Source organism: Schistocerca serialis, chromosome 8 (assembly GCF_023864345.2).
Source record: "Schistocerca serialis cubense isolate TAMUIC-IGC-003099 chromosome 8, iqSchSeri2.2, whole genome shotgun sequence".
Classification (NCBI taxonomy): Eukaryota; Metazoa; Arthropoda; class Insecta; order Orthoptera; family Acrididae; genus Schistocerca; species Schistocerca serialis.
In genome coordinates, this window is record NC_064645.1 from 497,569,304 (window position 1) to 497,587,654 (window position 18,351).

Below are 18,351 nucleotides of genomic sequence, written 5' to 3' on the forward strand. Positions count from 1 at the left end.
GGTTTTCAGCAATATCTTTTGCTAAGGTATGACGGTGGTAGTGGCTGAATGCTTCGCACATCGCTCTTTTTACAGCACCACGAATCTCTACTAACTTTTGCCTGCTCTCATTCTCCTGATCTTTCTTGTACCATGAGTGCAACTGCCTCTGCTTCCTGAGCATTCTCCGAATTGCACTGTTAAACCACGGTGGGTCTTTTCTGTCCATAACTCACTTTTTTGGCACATACTTGTCCAATGCATTATTTACAATGTGTTTAAAATTTGCTCATAATTCTTCCACGTTCATCGTACTGGAAGTAAATGAAGTCGATTCATTTACTCAATGGGATGCTAACAACTGCTTATCTGCTCTTTCTAGAAAGAATACTCTCCTAGCCTTCTTGACCAACTTTTTAACGTTTGTAAGCATAGTCATAATGACAACATCATGATCACTAATCCCTGTCTCAACACTGACACCATCGATGAGGTCTGGTCTGTTCATGGCTACCAGATCTAAAATATTTCCATTACGCGTTGGCTGTCGATTTAGCTGCTCAAGACAGTTTTCGGATAATGTGTTCAAAAGTAATTCACACGACGGCTTGTCTGTACCACCTGTAATGAATCCATAGACATCCCAGTCTATACTAGGTAGGTTCAAGTCACCTCCGACTAATATAGCATGATCCAGGTACTTCTGCGATACAGAAAGTAAACTCCCTTTGAATGATTCTAGAACTGTCACGGTGGAACCTGGTGGCCGATAATAACACCCAACAATTAACTTTATTTCCCCTAGCCCTGTTAAACGTGTCCAGATAACTTCACAATCACACTCTACTTTGACCTCAATAGAGACAACATTTTTGTCAACTGCAATGAAGACACCACCTCCTACGGTGTCTAATCTGTCTTTCTGATACACATTCCAACCCTCACTAAGTATTTCAGAACTTCTTATCTCAGGGTTCAGCCAGGTCTCGGTCCCGAGAATAATTTTCATGACACACACTTCCTGGAGGGCAGTAAATTCAGGAACTTCATTCCGAACACTCTGAAAATTTACTGCTAATATCTTGATAGTTGAAGTGTCTTTACACTGAGCGCATCCTGATTTCCCTGCCTGCAAGTCGACTGGTGAGTGTTCATCAGGGCACCTCGCACTACCGCCTAGACTAAAAAACCCCCATGTGCACGCCACAAGTACTCTGCTACCCGAGTAGCCGCTTCCTTTGTGTAGTGCACCCCTGACCTATCTAGGGACATCCTACAATTCCCCACCCAATAGCACAAGTCTAAAAATCTGCAGCCAAGACCGTCACAGAGTCGACGAAGCCTCTGGTTGAGACCATCCACTCAGCTCCAAACCAAAGGACCCCGATCCACTCTGGGAATGATGCTGCAAATAGAGAGCTCTGCTTGCACCCCGCATGCGAGGCCAGCAGTTTTTCACCAAATTCGCCCGCCGCCTGTACGAACTGAGGATCACCTCAGAACCCAAGTGACAGGCATCATTGGTGCCGACATGAGCAACTACTTGCAGACGACTGCACCCCATACGCTTGATAGCCGCAGGCAAGGCCACCTTCACATCTTGGATGAGGGCCCCCAGCAGACAAACTGAGTGTCCGTTGCAATTCTTTCCAGCCCTGTACACTATTTCCCTAAGGGGCTCCATCACCCGCCTGAAGTTGGAGCTCCCAATAATCAGCAAGCCTTTGCTCCCGTGTGCCTGCTCAGGCCCTGCTGAAGGAGCGGCCACCTGCCCACTGGCAGGATGAACGGGCGAGGCCAGCCGGACAGCCTCCCACATTGACTCTCCGCCTCGAGCGACGCGAACGCGTTGCAGTCCGCCACTCACTCTGAGGTGAGGGCGGCCCCAACGCGCCGGGTACACTAGAAGGTGCCTCGGTGGCTGAGTCAGCAGACGCAGCAAGCGACACCTGGGGTGTCTCAAGTGATGCACCAGACCCTCTGCTGTTTATGCACCTAGAGGCAGCAGCCTGAAGGCAGCTGACCGTGGCCAACAGCATGCTCAGCTGCTCGTGAACTGCGGTCAGTTCCTCCTGCGCCCGCACACAGCACGCACACACCCTATCCATCTCACTGCTAATATCTAACGATTCCATGAATTTATACCCTACAGCTGTCAATAAGCAATGTTACTCCCCTCAAATACGAGAATACGCAAGGATTTTATGTAATTAAATATGCAAGTGCACAAACACTCGGAAAGAAATTAAGAATCAAACTACAAAACAAATATGAAAGCTAAATATGCGACTCGCTACTGCACTGCTGCTGCACTGATACTTCACCAGCAGCTACTCAAGGCTCACTGAGCATGTGGTGCAGTGCATGGGATACCTCAAGTGCTGCTTCTTTTGCCCACATGCTCTTCTTCTGAGGCACCTTGCAGTGTACCCAACACATGGAGTCGCCCTAACCACAGGGTGAGTGGTGGGTGGTAACACATTCGCATTGACTGAGGAGGGAAGACAATGTGGAGCCTGGCTGTGGCCTCACCCATTCACCCTCTGATGGGCAAGAGGCCACTCCTCCAGCAAGATCCATAAAGGCACACCAGGTGAGGGGTTTGTTAGTCATCAGGAACCACAATGTTAGGTGCATTTATGGAGCACCTTTGGGAAATAACGCCCAGGACCAGAAAGAAATCCCATGTGCACTCAGTATGTATGTTGGGGGCCTTATCCAAGATGTGGAGGAGGCCTTACCTGCAGCTACTGAGAGTGCAGGGTGCAATCTGCAAGTATTGGCTCACATAAGCACCAATCATATCTGTTACTTGGGTTCTGAGGCCACCCTCAGTTCGTATGGGCAGATGGATGAAGTCATGAAGGCTGCTGGTTCCAAACACAGGATACAAGTAGAGCTCACAGTCTGAAACAACATAGCCAGAACTGATCAGGGTCCTTTGGTTTGGAACCAAGCGGAGGGCCTCAACCAACGCCTCCCTTGACCCTGTGATGGTTTCATCTGCAGATTTATGGACCAACAGTATATGGTGGACAATAGCAGGACTTCCCTTGATAGGTCATGGGTTTACTACACAAAGGAAGCAGCTACTCGAGTAGAAGAATGTTTGTGGGCTGCACATAGAGGTTTCCTAGTCGAGATGGTAGTTTTAGGTCCTGTGATGAATGCTCACCATACGATACACAGAGAGCAAAATTAGACCATCTACAAAGTACACTATAACTGTCAACATTTTAGCTGTAAATTGTCAAAATATTTGCAACAAAGTTCTTGAATTTACAGTCGTCTAAGAAAGTTGTCATGCTCAAATTATTCTCGAAACCAAGAGCTGACTAAAAGTAGAAAGCTGTGAAATATTTAGTGAAGCATAGAATATATATAAAAAAAGACAGATTAGATACCACAGGTGGAGTTTTCACTGTAGTTGCCAAAAATATTGTGTCTGTCATGGTCAAAACTGACTGTGAAGTTACCTGGATGCTTGTAACAGGTCTAGGTGCACTCAAGTTAATTATCAGATATTTTTACTGGCCACCCGATTCTGCCATGACAGTTTTAGAAATCTTTCAAAGAAAATCTATGCTCATAGTGCAGAAATATCAGGACACACAATGTTAGTTGGAGGTATCAGCAGAGAGGCAGGGACTGTGATCACAACAATATCATAGCAATATGGTTACTAAGGAAAGGTTATTAAGGAAAGGCAAACCTACATTTCTAGCATTTGTAGACTTACAGAAAGCTTTTGACAATGTTCATTGGAATACTCTCTTTCAAATTCTGAAGGTGGCAGGGGTGAAATACAGGGAGCGAAAGGCTATTTACAATTTGTACAGAAAGCAGATGGTAGTTACAAGAGTCGAGGGGTATGAAAGGGAAGCAGTGGTTGGGAAGGGAGTGAGACAGGGTTGTAGCCTCTCCCCGATGTTATTCAATCTGTATATTGAGCAAGCAGTAAAGGAAGCAAAAGAAAAATTCGGAGTAGGTATTAAAGTCCATGGAGAAGAAATAAAAATGTTGAGGTTCACCGATGACATTGTAATTCTGTCAGAGACAGCAAAGGACTTGGAAGAGCAGTTGAATGGAATGGACAGTGTCTTGAAAGGAGGATATAAGATGAACATCAACAAAAGCAAAACAAGGATAATGGAATGTAGTCTAATTAAGTCGGGTGATGCTGAGGGAATTAGATTAGGAAATGAGGCACTTAAAGTAGTAAAGGAGTTTTGGTATTTGGGGAGCAAAATAACTGATGATGGTCGAAGTAGAGAGGATATAAAATGTAGGCTGGCAATGGCAAGGAAAGCGTTTCTGAAGAAGAGAAATTTGTTAATATCCAGTATTGATTTAAGTGTCAGGAAGTCATTTCTGAAAGTATTCGTATGGAGTGTAGCCATGTATGGAAGTGAAACATGGACGATAAATAGTTTGGACAAGAAGAGAATAGAAGCTTTCGAAATGTAGTGCTACAGAAGAATGCTGAAGATTAGATGGGTAGATCACATAACTAATGAGGAAGTATTGAATAGGATTGGGGAGAAGAGAAGTTTGTGGCACAACTTGACCAGAAGAAGGGATCGGTTGGTAGGACATGTTCTGAGGCATCAAGGGATCACCAATTTAGTATTGGAGGGCAGCGTGGAGGGTAAAAATCGTAGAGGGAGACCAAGAGATGAATACACTAAGCAGATTCAGAAGGATGTAGGTTGCAGAAAGTACTGGGAGATGAAGAAGCTTGCAAAGGATAGAGTAGCATGGAGAGCTGCATCAAACCAGTCTCAGGACTGAAGACAACAGCAACATGGTTACTAAAGTTAATGAACTTAGGAAAAAGGCTAGGAGAGTATTTGTGCTAGAAAGAGCAGAGAAGCAGTTGCTAGCATGAATGGGCCTCATTTAATTCCAGTATTATGGACTTGGAGAAATTTTGGACAAAATTGAAACAGATTGTAAGTTCCTCCTGGGACAAACATGTGCCAAATAAGTGCACTAAACATGGAAAAGAAATACTGTGGATTAACAACAAAAGTATGAAATTGCTGAAGAAGAAGAAAATGTTACACTAACAGTTCAATAAAGAACTTGCAAATGATGACTGGCAGAAGCTAGTAAAAATGCATGCATCTGTAAACAAATCTGTGTTGAAGCATACACCATACTGCCATCATCATACCTTAGCATAAGAAGTTGCCGAGAACCTGAGAAAAATCTGGTCCTTGTAAAATCACTAAGCAAATTGAAGGCTTCTATTTATTGACTCAGTGACCATTTTGGTGTCGTAATAGAAGACAACAAGAGGAAAGTCAAAGTTTAAAATCCCAAGTTTAACAAATTATTCCCATACCAGGATTGTACAAACATGCTGTCAATTAAACCATTGTACAGACCCCCGTGTGGAGGACACAGTAATAGGAATCCCTGCTGTAGAGAAGCAACTGAAAGAGTTGAAAGCAAGAAAGTCAAAAGGTCCAGATCACAGTTTACAGACAGTACACAGAGACATTGGCCCCTTACTTAGGAACTGAAAGGGTTGAAAACAAGTTAGTTGGCAGGTCCCAATAGAATCTCAGTTTACAGATAGTACTCAGTGACACTGGCCCCTTACTTAGCTTGCAATTATCATGAATCTCTCACCCAGTGCAAAGTCACAAGCAACTGGAAGAAAGTGCAGAATGGTAAAATAATGAAACCACAAAATTACAGACCAATATCCTTAACATTGGTTTGCTGCAGAATATAATAAATTTCCTTGAGACCAAAAAAGAAAAAGTTAAAAAGTTGCAGGGGACCCTGTCCAATGAATACAGTGGCTGAGGCAATATAGCAGTTTTGGTTTTTGGAAAAAAAGGAGAGAGGGAGAGAGAGAGAGAGAGAGAGAGAGAGAGAGAGAGAGAGGGAGAGAGAGAGAATCATGAACAAGCATTGAGGTGTGAATCAGAGCATTATCATGATGCAATTTCCACAAATGGTTTTGGCACAATTCTGGTCATTTTCATTGGACTGCTTCATGCAAACAGTGCATAGTTTCCAAGCAGTATTCCTTATTGACTGTACGATCGTAAGGTAGGAACTAATGATGCACAATCCCATTGTAATTGAAGAAAACAGTGAGGGGAACCTTCACATGACTGAACTCTAATTTTTTTTAGTCTCAGCTCTTCAGGCAGTTTCCATTGGGACAACTGGGCCTTGGTTTTGATGTTATATAACCTGTAGTTTTCAGTTGTTATAACCTTCTTTAGAAGTTATGGATCATTGTCGACTTCATTCAGCAATTTCTGAGCAATGTGTACACATCATCATTTTTAGCTGAAATTCAACAATTTCAGAACAAACTTTGCTGCGACACGTTTCATGCCCAAAACATCTGAAAAAAATGCTGGGCATGAGCCAAAGGATATGTCAACATTGTCAGCAACCTATCTGATACCGGTTCAGGAATTTTCCAGAACCATTTTCTTTACTTCCTCCGCAATGTTATCAGTAACTGATGTGCTGGGGTGTCCATAGCAGCTGCCATTTTCAACTTTTTCTTGACCCTCTTTGAAACATTTTACCCCTCATATACTCTTACTCATAGCAGATTTGTGAAAAGCCACAGTTGACATTTCAAAAGCAGTGCTGCACATTATTCAATTTTTCATGCAAAATTTAATGCAAATTTTTTGATTCATCTTTTTCAAAAGTGAAAATTTTCTGAGCACTTGAAAACAAGTGTAACCTTTTCAGCTGTAGACTGAGAGTGAGGCTCCAGTAGTTATGCAGGGTCTTCACAAGGTAGTGTGGAGAGCAGCATCAAACCAGTCTTTGGACTGAAGGGAACAATAATTATGACAACAGCAACAATAACAACAGCAGCAATTAGGAATTACCTTTCAGGTCAGAGTTTTTCAGCCCTATCACCAACAATTTGATTTCTCATGTTCAAAATCCATTTTCTTCAAACCTCTTTTATATGAAAGTGAAAGAATGTAATTCTCACATGCAAATAAATTGCCAGTATATGGAATGTGTGTGGCGATGCAGTTATCTTTTGTGAAATGAGTTTCAACAGATGCCTTACTACCTCCCTGAACTACAAACTAAAAGAAAATATCGATAACTTTAAAAACTGATATGAAGACAATCTGTCTAGACCATTACACACGCAAGACAGGATGTCCTGGAAAGGAAGGCAATGGAGATTGGCCTTGAAGAAACAAACTTTGCTGTGACATGTTTCATGCCCAAAACATCTGAAAAAATTGCTGTACATGAGCCAAAGGATATGCCAACATTATAGCAACCTCTCTTATGGCGATTCAGGGATTTTCCAGAACCATTTTCTTTACTTCCTCCACAAGTTATCAGTAGCTGATGTGCTATGGTGTCTATGGCAGTTGTCATTTTCAACCTTCTCTCAGTCCTCTTTGAAATGTTTATACCACTGATAAACTCATGTCTTCCTCATAGCAGCATAGAAGTTTGGAAGGTAGGAGATGAGCTACTGGTAGAATTAAAGGTATGAGGAAGGCTCCTGAGTCGTGCTTGGGTAGCTGAGTCGGAAGAGCACTTGCGCCCGAAAGGCAAGGTCCCAAGTTTGAGTCTTGGTCCGGAACACAGTTTTAATCTGCCAGGAAGTTTCGAGATTGGCCTTGTACAAGTTAACAGATATAGGAGGCTCTTATTTATTGAGGGCCACACAGAAACAATATCAAAGGAAACAATAGAGACAAAGCTACCAGTGTTTTCCTCTTTGAAGAGGAAATATGGAAGAGACATAATAAGTAAAAAGCTAAAAATAAAGCACAGTACACCTGAAATACATCTTGTATGCTATATTTTCTTTAGAAAATATAATGTGCAGATTAGTTTGTAGAAATCAATGAATGACAAAATAATTATACAAATCAGAAATTGAAGTAGTGCTGTAAAGTAAACAAACAACTTTAGAAAAATAAATGAGAAAATATGAATGAATCTGAAAAAACGCTATTGTAATCCTGAATTCAGGTTTGGAAGTGGTATAATCAAGAAAATTTCCAAACAGTAAGTGTCCCTGCAGAAATAATCTTCAAAGCAACTTTAGATAACCATTTTAATTTTCATTAATTACACTCAGTAACTTAAAATGATAAAAATGTTCTCTTTTAATAACACAGAAACTTACATCAGTTCCATTAAAGCCAGGAGGTCCTTGCGGACAAATTGTCTCACATGCAGCAGGAGGAGGTGTTGCCTGAAACACCAGAAAAGAATCATCTAGGAAGGATACTAAAGACACAACATTATATTCCCAATATTTTATCAATACACTAACGGGATAATGTCATACAATTACACTATGTGTAAAAGATTTATTTTGCACTTACTTTTCTTGGTAACTCATCACAGGTTTCTCGTTCAGGGCGTGATGGATCACAGTTCAAAACCATCCATTGCAAATCAACCTGAAGGAGAAATGAATGATGAACTCATGCACTTATAAAATAATCATGCAACAAAATTATCATTGTCTGTTTCAGATATATTCTTATGAGTCAGAGAAACAGTATCTCATTATATTTAAAAATATAAGGAAGAAACGAAATGTGAGACTTTCCAGAACATGTCAATGTTATACTCGTATGTCCAACACACATTTGTATAAGAATGTGTTCATAAATTATTTATGTACTCTTACCACTTTATATTTGTCTCCTGTTTGATGTTCATTACAGTTATTCACATTTCAATCCACAACTCCTAGTTGCAAAATTGAAGTAGGTTGAAATTATTAGAAATCCTACAGGTCTCTTTGATGATCTGATAACTCTGAAATGCTTCTGCAGGTTATAACAACAAGGACTACAGATCATTTTGTTTGACTCATAGCTATCATCTTCCAGAAATTGCCTGGCATACATTGAATACCATAAACTGAGTAAGTGTAAAATAATATGCACTAAAGGAAAAACAAATACAGCTAGAACTTCCGGTCACTTGTATTCTATTTTATAATTCAAGTAGAAGGTTAAAATCTTTTTCTTAAGTATTTTCATAGGCTTGTCAACAGTTTATTTCAGTCAACTATGTATTGTGCATCATTCTAGCAAATAGTTTAAAGAGGGGCAACTTTTTGTTAGTTTTAGGATTATGCTGCCATTTATGTACACATATAGCATAGATTTAATATATTCAGAGAGACTCAAGAAAGAAAAAATCATATATCACTCATGGAAGAGAAAAATACACAGACTGGAAGAAACAGAACTTTATATAGGAGAGTACAATAAAATTATTTTCTATGTCACCAGGTAACTATGACCACAATAACATCCAACTGCCGGTGGACCATACATTCAGATTTTTTATTGCCTCTACCTATCAATAAAATGTGGTTCAGTGAAATCATTAAAGCTTGTAGCTGAATGGAACTCATGACGCACATTTTGGGAAGTGACGTATGTTGAGTAATACGAGACATTGAGTGCAATAATCTCATATTCCGTAGTCACTCAGGTTTCACTGAAAGCAAGTTGTGAGCGCATTAGTGCTTTCACGCTGTGTGATATGTTATGACTCTTATTTTCATTTTTGGAGCTTTTAACAAATGTCATTTATGACAAATACACTAGTAACACTAGTAACATTCCAACCTGGAGTTTCCACTGTTTGAAATTCACTAGTAAATTCCACTTGTGATAATATTCTGAGCTCATAGAACAGACAGCTGCAAAAGCTTCTTCCTGTGTGTCTGTACCATACACAAGAGTTTCTGTATCTTTGAAAACTGGAACTTAATTCAATGACATCTAAAATTTCAGGTGACATAAAATTTTAGGGACCTCAGCACAGATAAGCTATTGTGGCTGGTTACACAAGTTATAATGTAACTGAAATTAGTGTTTATATAAAAATTTGCTCAAGTTTCATTTATTATAAGCTAATAAAAGAGCTATCCTATTTCATACCAAATGAAGGTAGTCCACCTATAAACTCTGTCAGAGTGATCTCATCCCAGAAGTCCAACACAACCTCCAATCCCTGCTTAAAGTCTCTGGCCCTTCTGACAACCTCTCCCCTGAATCCATTTCCCTCCTCACCCCAAAGACCCTGCACATCCACCTTCTACATGCTCCCCAAAATCCACATTGTGGCTGGTTATTGTGCCCCCACTGAAAGAATTTCAGTCCTCATTGACCAACACCTCCAACCAATAGCCCGCAATCTAGCCTCCCACATCAAATACGCCAACCACTTCCTTCATGGCTCTCCACCATCCCCACACCTTTATCTTCTGGATCCCTACTTGTCACTGTTGATGCCACCTCCTTACGCACTAACACCCCACATTACTGTGGTCTTACTGCTATTGAACACTACCTCTCTCAATGTCTTTCAGCCTCCAAACTCACTACCTCATTCCTCATACACCTTACTAATTTTATACTAACCCACAACTGCTTTTCCTTTGAAGGGCAGGACTACAAACAAATGCACAGCCATGGACATCTGCATGGCACCCTCCTATGCCAACCTGTTTATGGGGAATTTAGAGCAGACCTTCCTAGCTTCCCAAAACACCAAAACCCTAGTCTAGTTCAGGTTCATTGATAATATCTTCATGATCTGGACTCAGGGCCAGGACATCCTATCTTCATTCCTTAACAACCTCAACACTTTCTCTCCCAACCACTTCACCCGGTCTCCTCAACCCAGTGTGTCACCTTCCTAAAGTTGACCTCCTCCTCTCTGTAGGCTCCATCCACACCTCTGTCCACATTAAACCCATCAACAATACCTGCAGTTCGACAGCTGTCATCTTTTTCACACCAAAAAATCCCTCCCATACAGCCTAGCTGCCCGGGGACAGCACATCTGCAGTGTCAAGAACTTCCTTTCCCAGTTTGCCAAGGGTCTCAGAAACGCCTTGACAAACAGTCACTAACCCCAAACTTAGTCCGCAACCAGATTTCCCATGCCATATTCCCGTGCCCCCCCCCCCCCCCCCCAAATACTACTACCATTCCAAAGAAAGAGTCACCACCACCTTTTGTGAACTGCACAGATGGGAATTATCCTTACAAACATTATCTGCTCCCGTAATTTTCCCGGCTTCAATCTACTGTAATACACTGTTCCCACATGCTCCACCTAACAGTTTCCACCCCCTCTGTCCTATCATCTCCTCCCCATTCTTATCTCCCATTCTCTTTGTTTGCTGCCCTCTGTCAATACTCCTGCCCATATTTCCCTGCTCCTCTCCTTTTTCACACCTTTTTCCCTGCCTCCCTGCCCCACAACCTCCTGATTCTAAGCCTGTTGGCATCCTAACCCCTATTCCTTCCTCTTCCCCAGCCCCTCTATGTAGCTATTTGCATCCTATGTGATAGCTGCATCCCGGCCTGAGCCATGTGTGTATGAGGTGTGCTTGTTTGTGGGTAAGAATGGTGTGTGTGTTTCTCTTTGGCTGATGAAGGCTGTGGCTGAAGGCTTTATGTATGTCTGTTAACTGTGCCTGTCTGCAACTTAACATGTCTTCTTTATGGTAAGTAGCAATCTATCTTTTCATACATTGTTAAATGAAGGCACTATTATTTACAAAGTTGATGTAAATATAGTTGGGCTTTTTGAATTTTATTGTACTAGTGTTTGATGCATCTTCTACACTGATTTTAGCATATATTAAATTGTGGCATTTTCAAATAGATGTAAGAAAATTTTCTTACTGTTGTGTAGCATCTGGTGACTTACATCTTCACAAATTAGAATTACCCTGTCGGGCCCAAGTGGTTGGCACTATTAACTGTTTTGAGTCCTCTTCCTACATTTTATGTACTTTGTTAACACATAAAAGTTGCTATGGCCTTTAAAGTAGCAGTTGTGGTTTTCAGTCTGGAAACTGGTTTGATGTATCTCTCCATGCTGCTCTATCCTGCACAAACTTCTTCATCTCTGAATAACTAATGCAACCTAAATAAATAAACCTATACCCTTCTGACTCTGCTTACTGGAGTCATCTCTTGGTCTCCCTAAATAATTTTTGCTCCCCACACGTCCCTCCAATGCTAAATTGGTGATCCCTGTTCGTCTCAGATTGTGTCCTGTCAACATATCCCTTCTGTCAGTCAAGTTGTACCACAAGTTTCTTGTCTCTCCAGTTCCATTTAGTTCCTCCTCCTCAGTTATGCATTCTGTCCATCGAATCCAGCATTTCTCTGTAGAACCACATTTTAAACAACTCTGTTCTTGTCCTGTCTAAACTGGTTATTGCCCATGTTTCACTTCCACACATGGTTACACTCCAGACAAATATCTTCAAATAGGCTTTCTAGCTATTAAATCTATTTTCGATGTTAACAAATTTCTCTTCTTCAGAAATGTTTTTCCTCCCATTGCCAGTTAATATTTTACAAAATGGCTCTGAGCACTATGGGACTTAACTCCTGAGGTCATCAGTCCCTTGGAACTTAGAACTACTTAAACCTAACTAACCTAAGTACATCACACACATCCATGCCCGAAGCAGGATTCAAACCTGCGACCGTAGCGGTCGTGTGGTTCCAGACTGTAGCACCTAGAGCCGCTCGGCCACTCTGGCTGGCTAATATTTTACATCCTCTCTACTTCTTAAAATTTTACATCCTCTCTACTTTAGCTATTTTGCTGTCCAAATAGTAAAACTCATGTACTGCTTTCAGTGTCTCATTTCAAAATCTAATCCCTGCATTTTCTGATTTAATCTGACTACATTCCATTATCACTGTTTTGTTTTTGTTGTTTTTCAGCTTATATCCACCTTTCAAGACATTGTCCATTCCATTCAGCTGCTCTCTCAATTCCATTGCTACCTCTGACAGTATTACAATGTCATCAACAAACCTCATAGTTTTTATTTCTTCTCCCTGAACTTTTAATTCCCACTTCAAATTTTTCTTTAATTTCCTTTGCAGCTTGCTCAGTGCACAGATTGAATAACTTCAAGTATAGGCTGTAACCATGTCTTATTCCCTTCTTAACCACTGCTTCTCTTTCATGCCCCCCGACTCTTTATAACTGCTGTTTGGTTTCTGTACAAGTTGCAAATAGCATTTTGCATCCTGTATTTTACCCATGCTATCTTCAGAATTCCAATGAGAGTATTCCTTGGCAAAAGCTTTCTCTAAGTCTACTGATGCTATAAACATAGGTTTGCCTTTTCTTAGCCTATCTTCTAAGAGAGTCATAGGTTCAGCATTGCCTCGTGTGTTCTTACATTTCTCAGGAATCCAAACTGATTTCCATGAGGTCAGCTTCAACCAGTTTTTCCACTCTTCTGTACAGAATGTGTGTTTGTATTTTGTAATCATAACTTATTAAACTGATAATTCGGTACTATTCACACCTGTCAACAACTGTTTTCTTTTGAATTGGAATTCTTCTTGAAGTATGAAGCTATTTTGCCTCTCTCATATATCTTGCACACCAGATGGAATATTTTTGTTGTGGCTGGCTCTTCCAACACTGTCAGTAGTTCTGATGGTATGTCGTCTACTCTAGAGGCCTTGTTTCAACTTCAGTCTTACGTTGTTCTGTCAAATTGTTCTTACAGTACCATATCGCCCACACCATCATCATCTATATCCTCTTACATTCCTATAATGTTGCCCTGAAGTTCATCTCCCCTGTATAGACCCACTATATACTTGTTTCACCTTTCACCTTTTCCCTTCTTTTCTTAGTATTGCTTTTCCATGTGATCTCTTGATATGTGTACAGTTGTTCCTCTTTTGCCAAAAGGCCTCTTTAATTTTCCTGTAGGTGGTATCTATCTTACCCCTACTGAAATAAGCTGCTTAATCCTTTCATTTGTCTTCTACCCATTCCTGCTTAGCAATTTTGCATTTCCTGTCAGACTCATTTACTTGATGTTTGTATTCCCTTTCAATTGCTTCATTTGCTGCATTTTTATACTTTATCCTTTGCCCACCCCTGGTAGCTGAGCGGTCAGCGCGACAGAATGTCAATCCTACAGGCCCGGGTTCAATTCCCGGCAGGGTAGGAGATTTTCTCCGCTCAGGGACTGGGTGTTTTGTTGTCCTAACCATCATTATTTCATTCTCATCGACGTGCAAGTTGCCAAAGCAGCATCGAAAGACTTGCACCCGGCGAACGGTCTACCCGATGGGAGGCCCTGGTCACACGACATTTACATTTTTACTTTATCCTTTCATTTGTTATATTCAGTACCTCCTGTGACATACAAGGATTCCTACTAAGCCTTGTATTTTTGTCTGTTTGAGCCATGCTGCCTTCACTATTTCATCTCTCAAAGCTACCCATTCATCTCCACTTTCACTTCCCCTTTCATTCGTTTCCCCAAGTCCATATTCATCTACTATTTTTCCTTTTCTTCCTTTTCCTACTATTGAATTCCAGTCTCTCATCACAAATATTTGGCTCCTTTAACTATATGAATAATTTCTTTTACCTTATGAAACATTTCTGCAATCTCCTCATGATCTACAGAGCTAATTGGCAAATGAACTTTTACTACTGGAGTGGGTGTCTGCTTAGTGTCTATTTTGGCTATGATAATGCATTCACTATGCTGTTCATAGTAGCTTACCTGCATTCCCACTTTCTTGTTCATTACTAAATCTACTTCTGCATTACCCTTATTTGATTTTGTGTTTATAATCCAATATAATAGAAGGAAACATTCCACGTGGGAAAAATTATATATAAAATCAAAGATGAGGTGACTTACCGAACGAAAGTGCTGGCAGGTCGATAGACACACAAACAAACACAAACATACACACAAAATTCAAGCTTTCGCAACAAACTGTTGCCTCATCAGGAAAGAGGGAAGGAGAGGGGAAGACGAAAGGAAGTGGGTTTTAAGGGAGAGGGTAAGGAGTCATTCCAATCCCGGGAGCGGAAAGACTTACCTTAGGGGGAAAAAAGGACAGGTATACACTCGCACACACGCACATATCCATCCACACATACAGACACAAGCAGACATATTTCAATATGTCTGCTTACCTTAGGGGGAAAAAAGGACAGGTATACACTCGCACACACGCACATATCCATCCACACATACAGACACAAGCAGACATATTTCAATATGTCTGCTTGTGTCTGTATGTGTGGATGGATATGTGCGTGTGTGCGAGTGTATACCTGTCCTTTTTTCCCCCTAAGGTAAGTCTTTCCGCTCCCGGGATTGGAATGACTCCTTACCCTCTCCCTTAAAACCCACTTCCTTTCGTCTTCCCCTCTCCTTCCCTCTTTCCTGATGAGGCAACAGTTTGTTGCGAAAGCTTGAATTTTGTGTGTATGTTTGTGTTTGTTTGTGTGTCTATCGACCTGCCAGCGCTTTCGTTCGGTAAGTCACCTCATCTTTGATTTTATATATGTGTTTATAATCCTCTATTTATCTAACCAGAAGTCCTGTTCCTCCTGCCACCCAATTTCACTAATTGCCACTGTATCTAACTTTAACCTATCCACTTCCCTTTTTAAAATTTGTTACATACCTGACCAATTAAGGGATCTAACATTCCACACTCCAACCTGCAGAACTTTTATTTCTCCTGATGATGACATCCTCCTGAGTAGGCCCAACTCAGAGATCCTAATAGGGGTGTTTAATCTCCAGAAGATGTAACCTATCACTCAACAATACAGTAGGGTTACATGTCCTATGGCTGTAGCTTTCCCTCACTTTCAGCCGTTCACACAGGGCCCCTCCACTGCAGTTGCAACTATGGTACAGTGGCTATCTATGCCACTGAGACATGCAGTCCACCTCACTAATGGCAAGTCAGATCAAAGACGATATGGATAAAATATTGTAATGGAAAGTAACTATGATTGTAAAGACACAGAAGCAAGCAATTTCACTTGTCGAATCATGTCAATTTGTAAAAAAAATGTGTGAAGATACTTTAAGTCTTGCTTTATACATATATTGCAATGTGTCACAGTTTTACACCAGAAACTGGAGTCATTTACACATTGCCCAGTTACAACATAAACTAACAATAAGTAAGGGAATCAGAAACAATGGGAAAGATCACAGAAACAGAAAAGGTTAGTAAATTTAAATATTAATTTATACGAATTGAAACAAAAATTTAAAACTATTTGTTGTGGCCAACACTTAGCAGGGCACTATGTACAATTCAATAATTTAAGTGTAAAATGTTGGTCATGTATATCTGTTTCATGCAAGCAGGTTTAAGAGCTATTACCTCTCTGCTAACATCAGTCTTCATTTTCAGGTATTTCTGCCACTGTGGGAGCAGACATGGACTGCTCACGAGCCAAGAAGTGTCTTGCTTGAAGCTGTTTTCTGCTTAGTTTGTCTTTCAAATATAATTATTGCAAAGTGACAAGGTAGTCAAGCACATTAAGAAATAGTGAGGCACTATTGCAATGCAGAACAGTATCTAAATATAACTGTTGCAAGATAATGAGTGCTACTGAAAGCCTGCATTGCAAAATGTTTTACTCTGATTTACAAAGGATTTTGTTAGAAAAGTCACTTTGCATTTTGGATAGTTGTTAATTTTATTAGAACCATTTCCTGACTCCACATTAGATATACTTACCAGCTGAGAAGTCTGCAAAAAGAAACAGAGAGAGAAAACAAAAAGTAGCGTTAGTAAACTGTACACTGCAACATGAGTAATTGGTGAACCTGAGGTGTTACACCACAGTAGTACATTTATACACAGTTAAAACTTTTGTACTATTTATTTAGTATTTGAAACCAATAAACCTTGTTTAGTTTGAGGTTATTCTCTAAACTATTGACACAAAACAATCTCTGGTTTCTATTCTAAAGTTTGTTATAACACAAAAAGCGTTTAAAATGTTGTTATGCTTTCTAACCTCTAAGTAGTTAACAGTAGATAATCACATGGCTGTTTTAAACACTAGTCTATATTAAAAGTTACATAAACACAATAGCATTTTTTTAAATTTCTATTTCTCAAGATTAACTCACTGGTACTGTATCTCGCCTTCCAGAAACCATCTTCGCAAGTGAAATTTGTCCATTGACATCAATTGGGCCACGTGGTTGTAGCCTCTCAACCGTAGTTTCCTCACAATCAACATAAAGGACCACTTCATTTCGATATACTCCAAAATGAATTTTGTGCCAGTTTTTGTCAAAAACCTACAAAACATTAATTTCTGTAAGTTGCAATGAATAAATACTGAAGTCATAGCAATCATTAAGTATAGGTGGCCATACTAAGTTAATATCAAATAATATCCTGACAAAGGCAATAGTATATGACTATTCTATGACATTATAACTACATGAAACTTTATAACAGTGAAATTCCAAGTGTTAAAGAATCAGAGACAAAAAATAAAAAAGAAACTGGTACGAAATGTAAGATTCAATCAAGAATTTTTATTCACCGTACGTTTTTGATGTGAGGGGAGTGCCCCCATATAATATTAAAAAGACACAATTAAACCAAGACGTCTAGTTTCAAGTTAAAAAGAGCACTTGCGCACAATGACCACTATCATTTCTGTAGAATCTAGTAGCACAGACACAATGAATGAAATCCTATGGAGTGATCAATGTTTCCATAACAAGATAGCTACAAGCTTTTCAACTGCATAAAATGTAAGTGGAAATTTCATAACTAATGTACAAACACGAAAACCAGAGCGAAAAGCTAGAAGTACAATGATTTTTTTTTCAGTTGCAATGTGATGACAAGGAGTAAATAAACACTGAATATGTAAACATGAATGTGCAAAAAATTAACAGATGTGCAAAGAAACAAATAAATGTAAAACAATGATCCGACCACTAAATAAAGAACAACAGGGACAAGATACATTTAGTAAACACATGTACCCTAATAAGTACAGTAGGTTAAATGACAAAGAGGTGTTCTATCTAAACAATAGTTTCATGGCTTTGAAACAAAGCACGATATTTCAAACAGGCCACTTTTAACACAGCATCCGATACCAGTGAATATCAAACATACATATAGTTGTATAAAAAGGAAAATTACCAGAGCAAACTATAAAATTATGAGACGGGGTTACTGGCAAGTATTTAGGCCTACATTTGAGAGTCTAAATTTTTGTACTTACGATACACACATGTAAGAGTACAGAATATTATCATAGCATTCAGAATTATTAGTTCCTTTTGTAGGGAGGAAGGAAGGGGAATAGTTCAGAGAAAGTTAAACAGAAATGACAGGTCACAGAGTCACCAGCATGAGAGAGAGAGAGAGAGAGAGAGAGAGAGAGAGAGAGAGAGAGAGGGGGGGGGGGGGGGGGAGAAGGAAGGTTCAAGAGACAGGGGGTTGAGGGAAAGAGGTATGAAGAGAGAAAGGAATAGTAACAGCTAACTGATTACATGGAGTACATAAA

At 40.0% G+C, this 18,351-nt stretch overlaps 1 protein-coding gene across 1 annotated transcript in view; it reads right to left on the reverse strand.

The window, feature by feature from the left end:
- LOC126417090 (collagen alpha-1(IX) chain-like) overlaps window positions 1–18,351 on the reverse strand; it is a 317,794-nt gene that overhangs the window by 134,587 nt on the left and 164,856 nt on the right. Inside the window, exons 5-7 of the mRNA XM_050084985.1 lie at window positions 16,946–17,119; window positions 8,334–8,411; window positions 8,132–8,200 (exon numbers count right to left, since the gene is read on the reverse strand). Of these exons, the coding sequence (XP_049940942.1) occupies window positions 8,132–8,200; window positions 8,334–8,411; window positions 16,946–17,119 (321 nt within the window). The remainder of the gene's footprint in view (window positions 1–8,131; window positions 8,201–8,333; window positions 8,412–16,945; window positions 17,120–18,351) is intronic.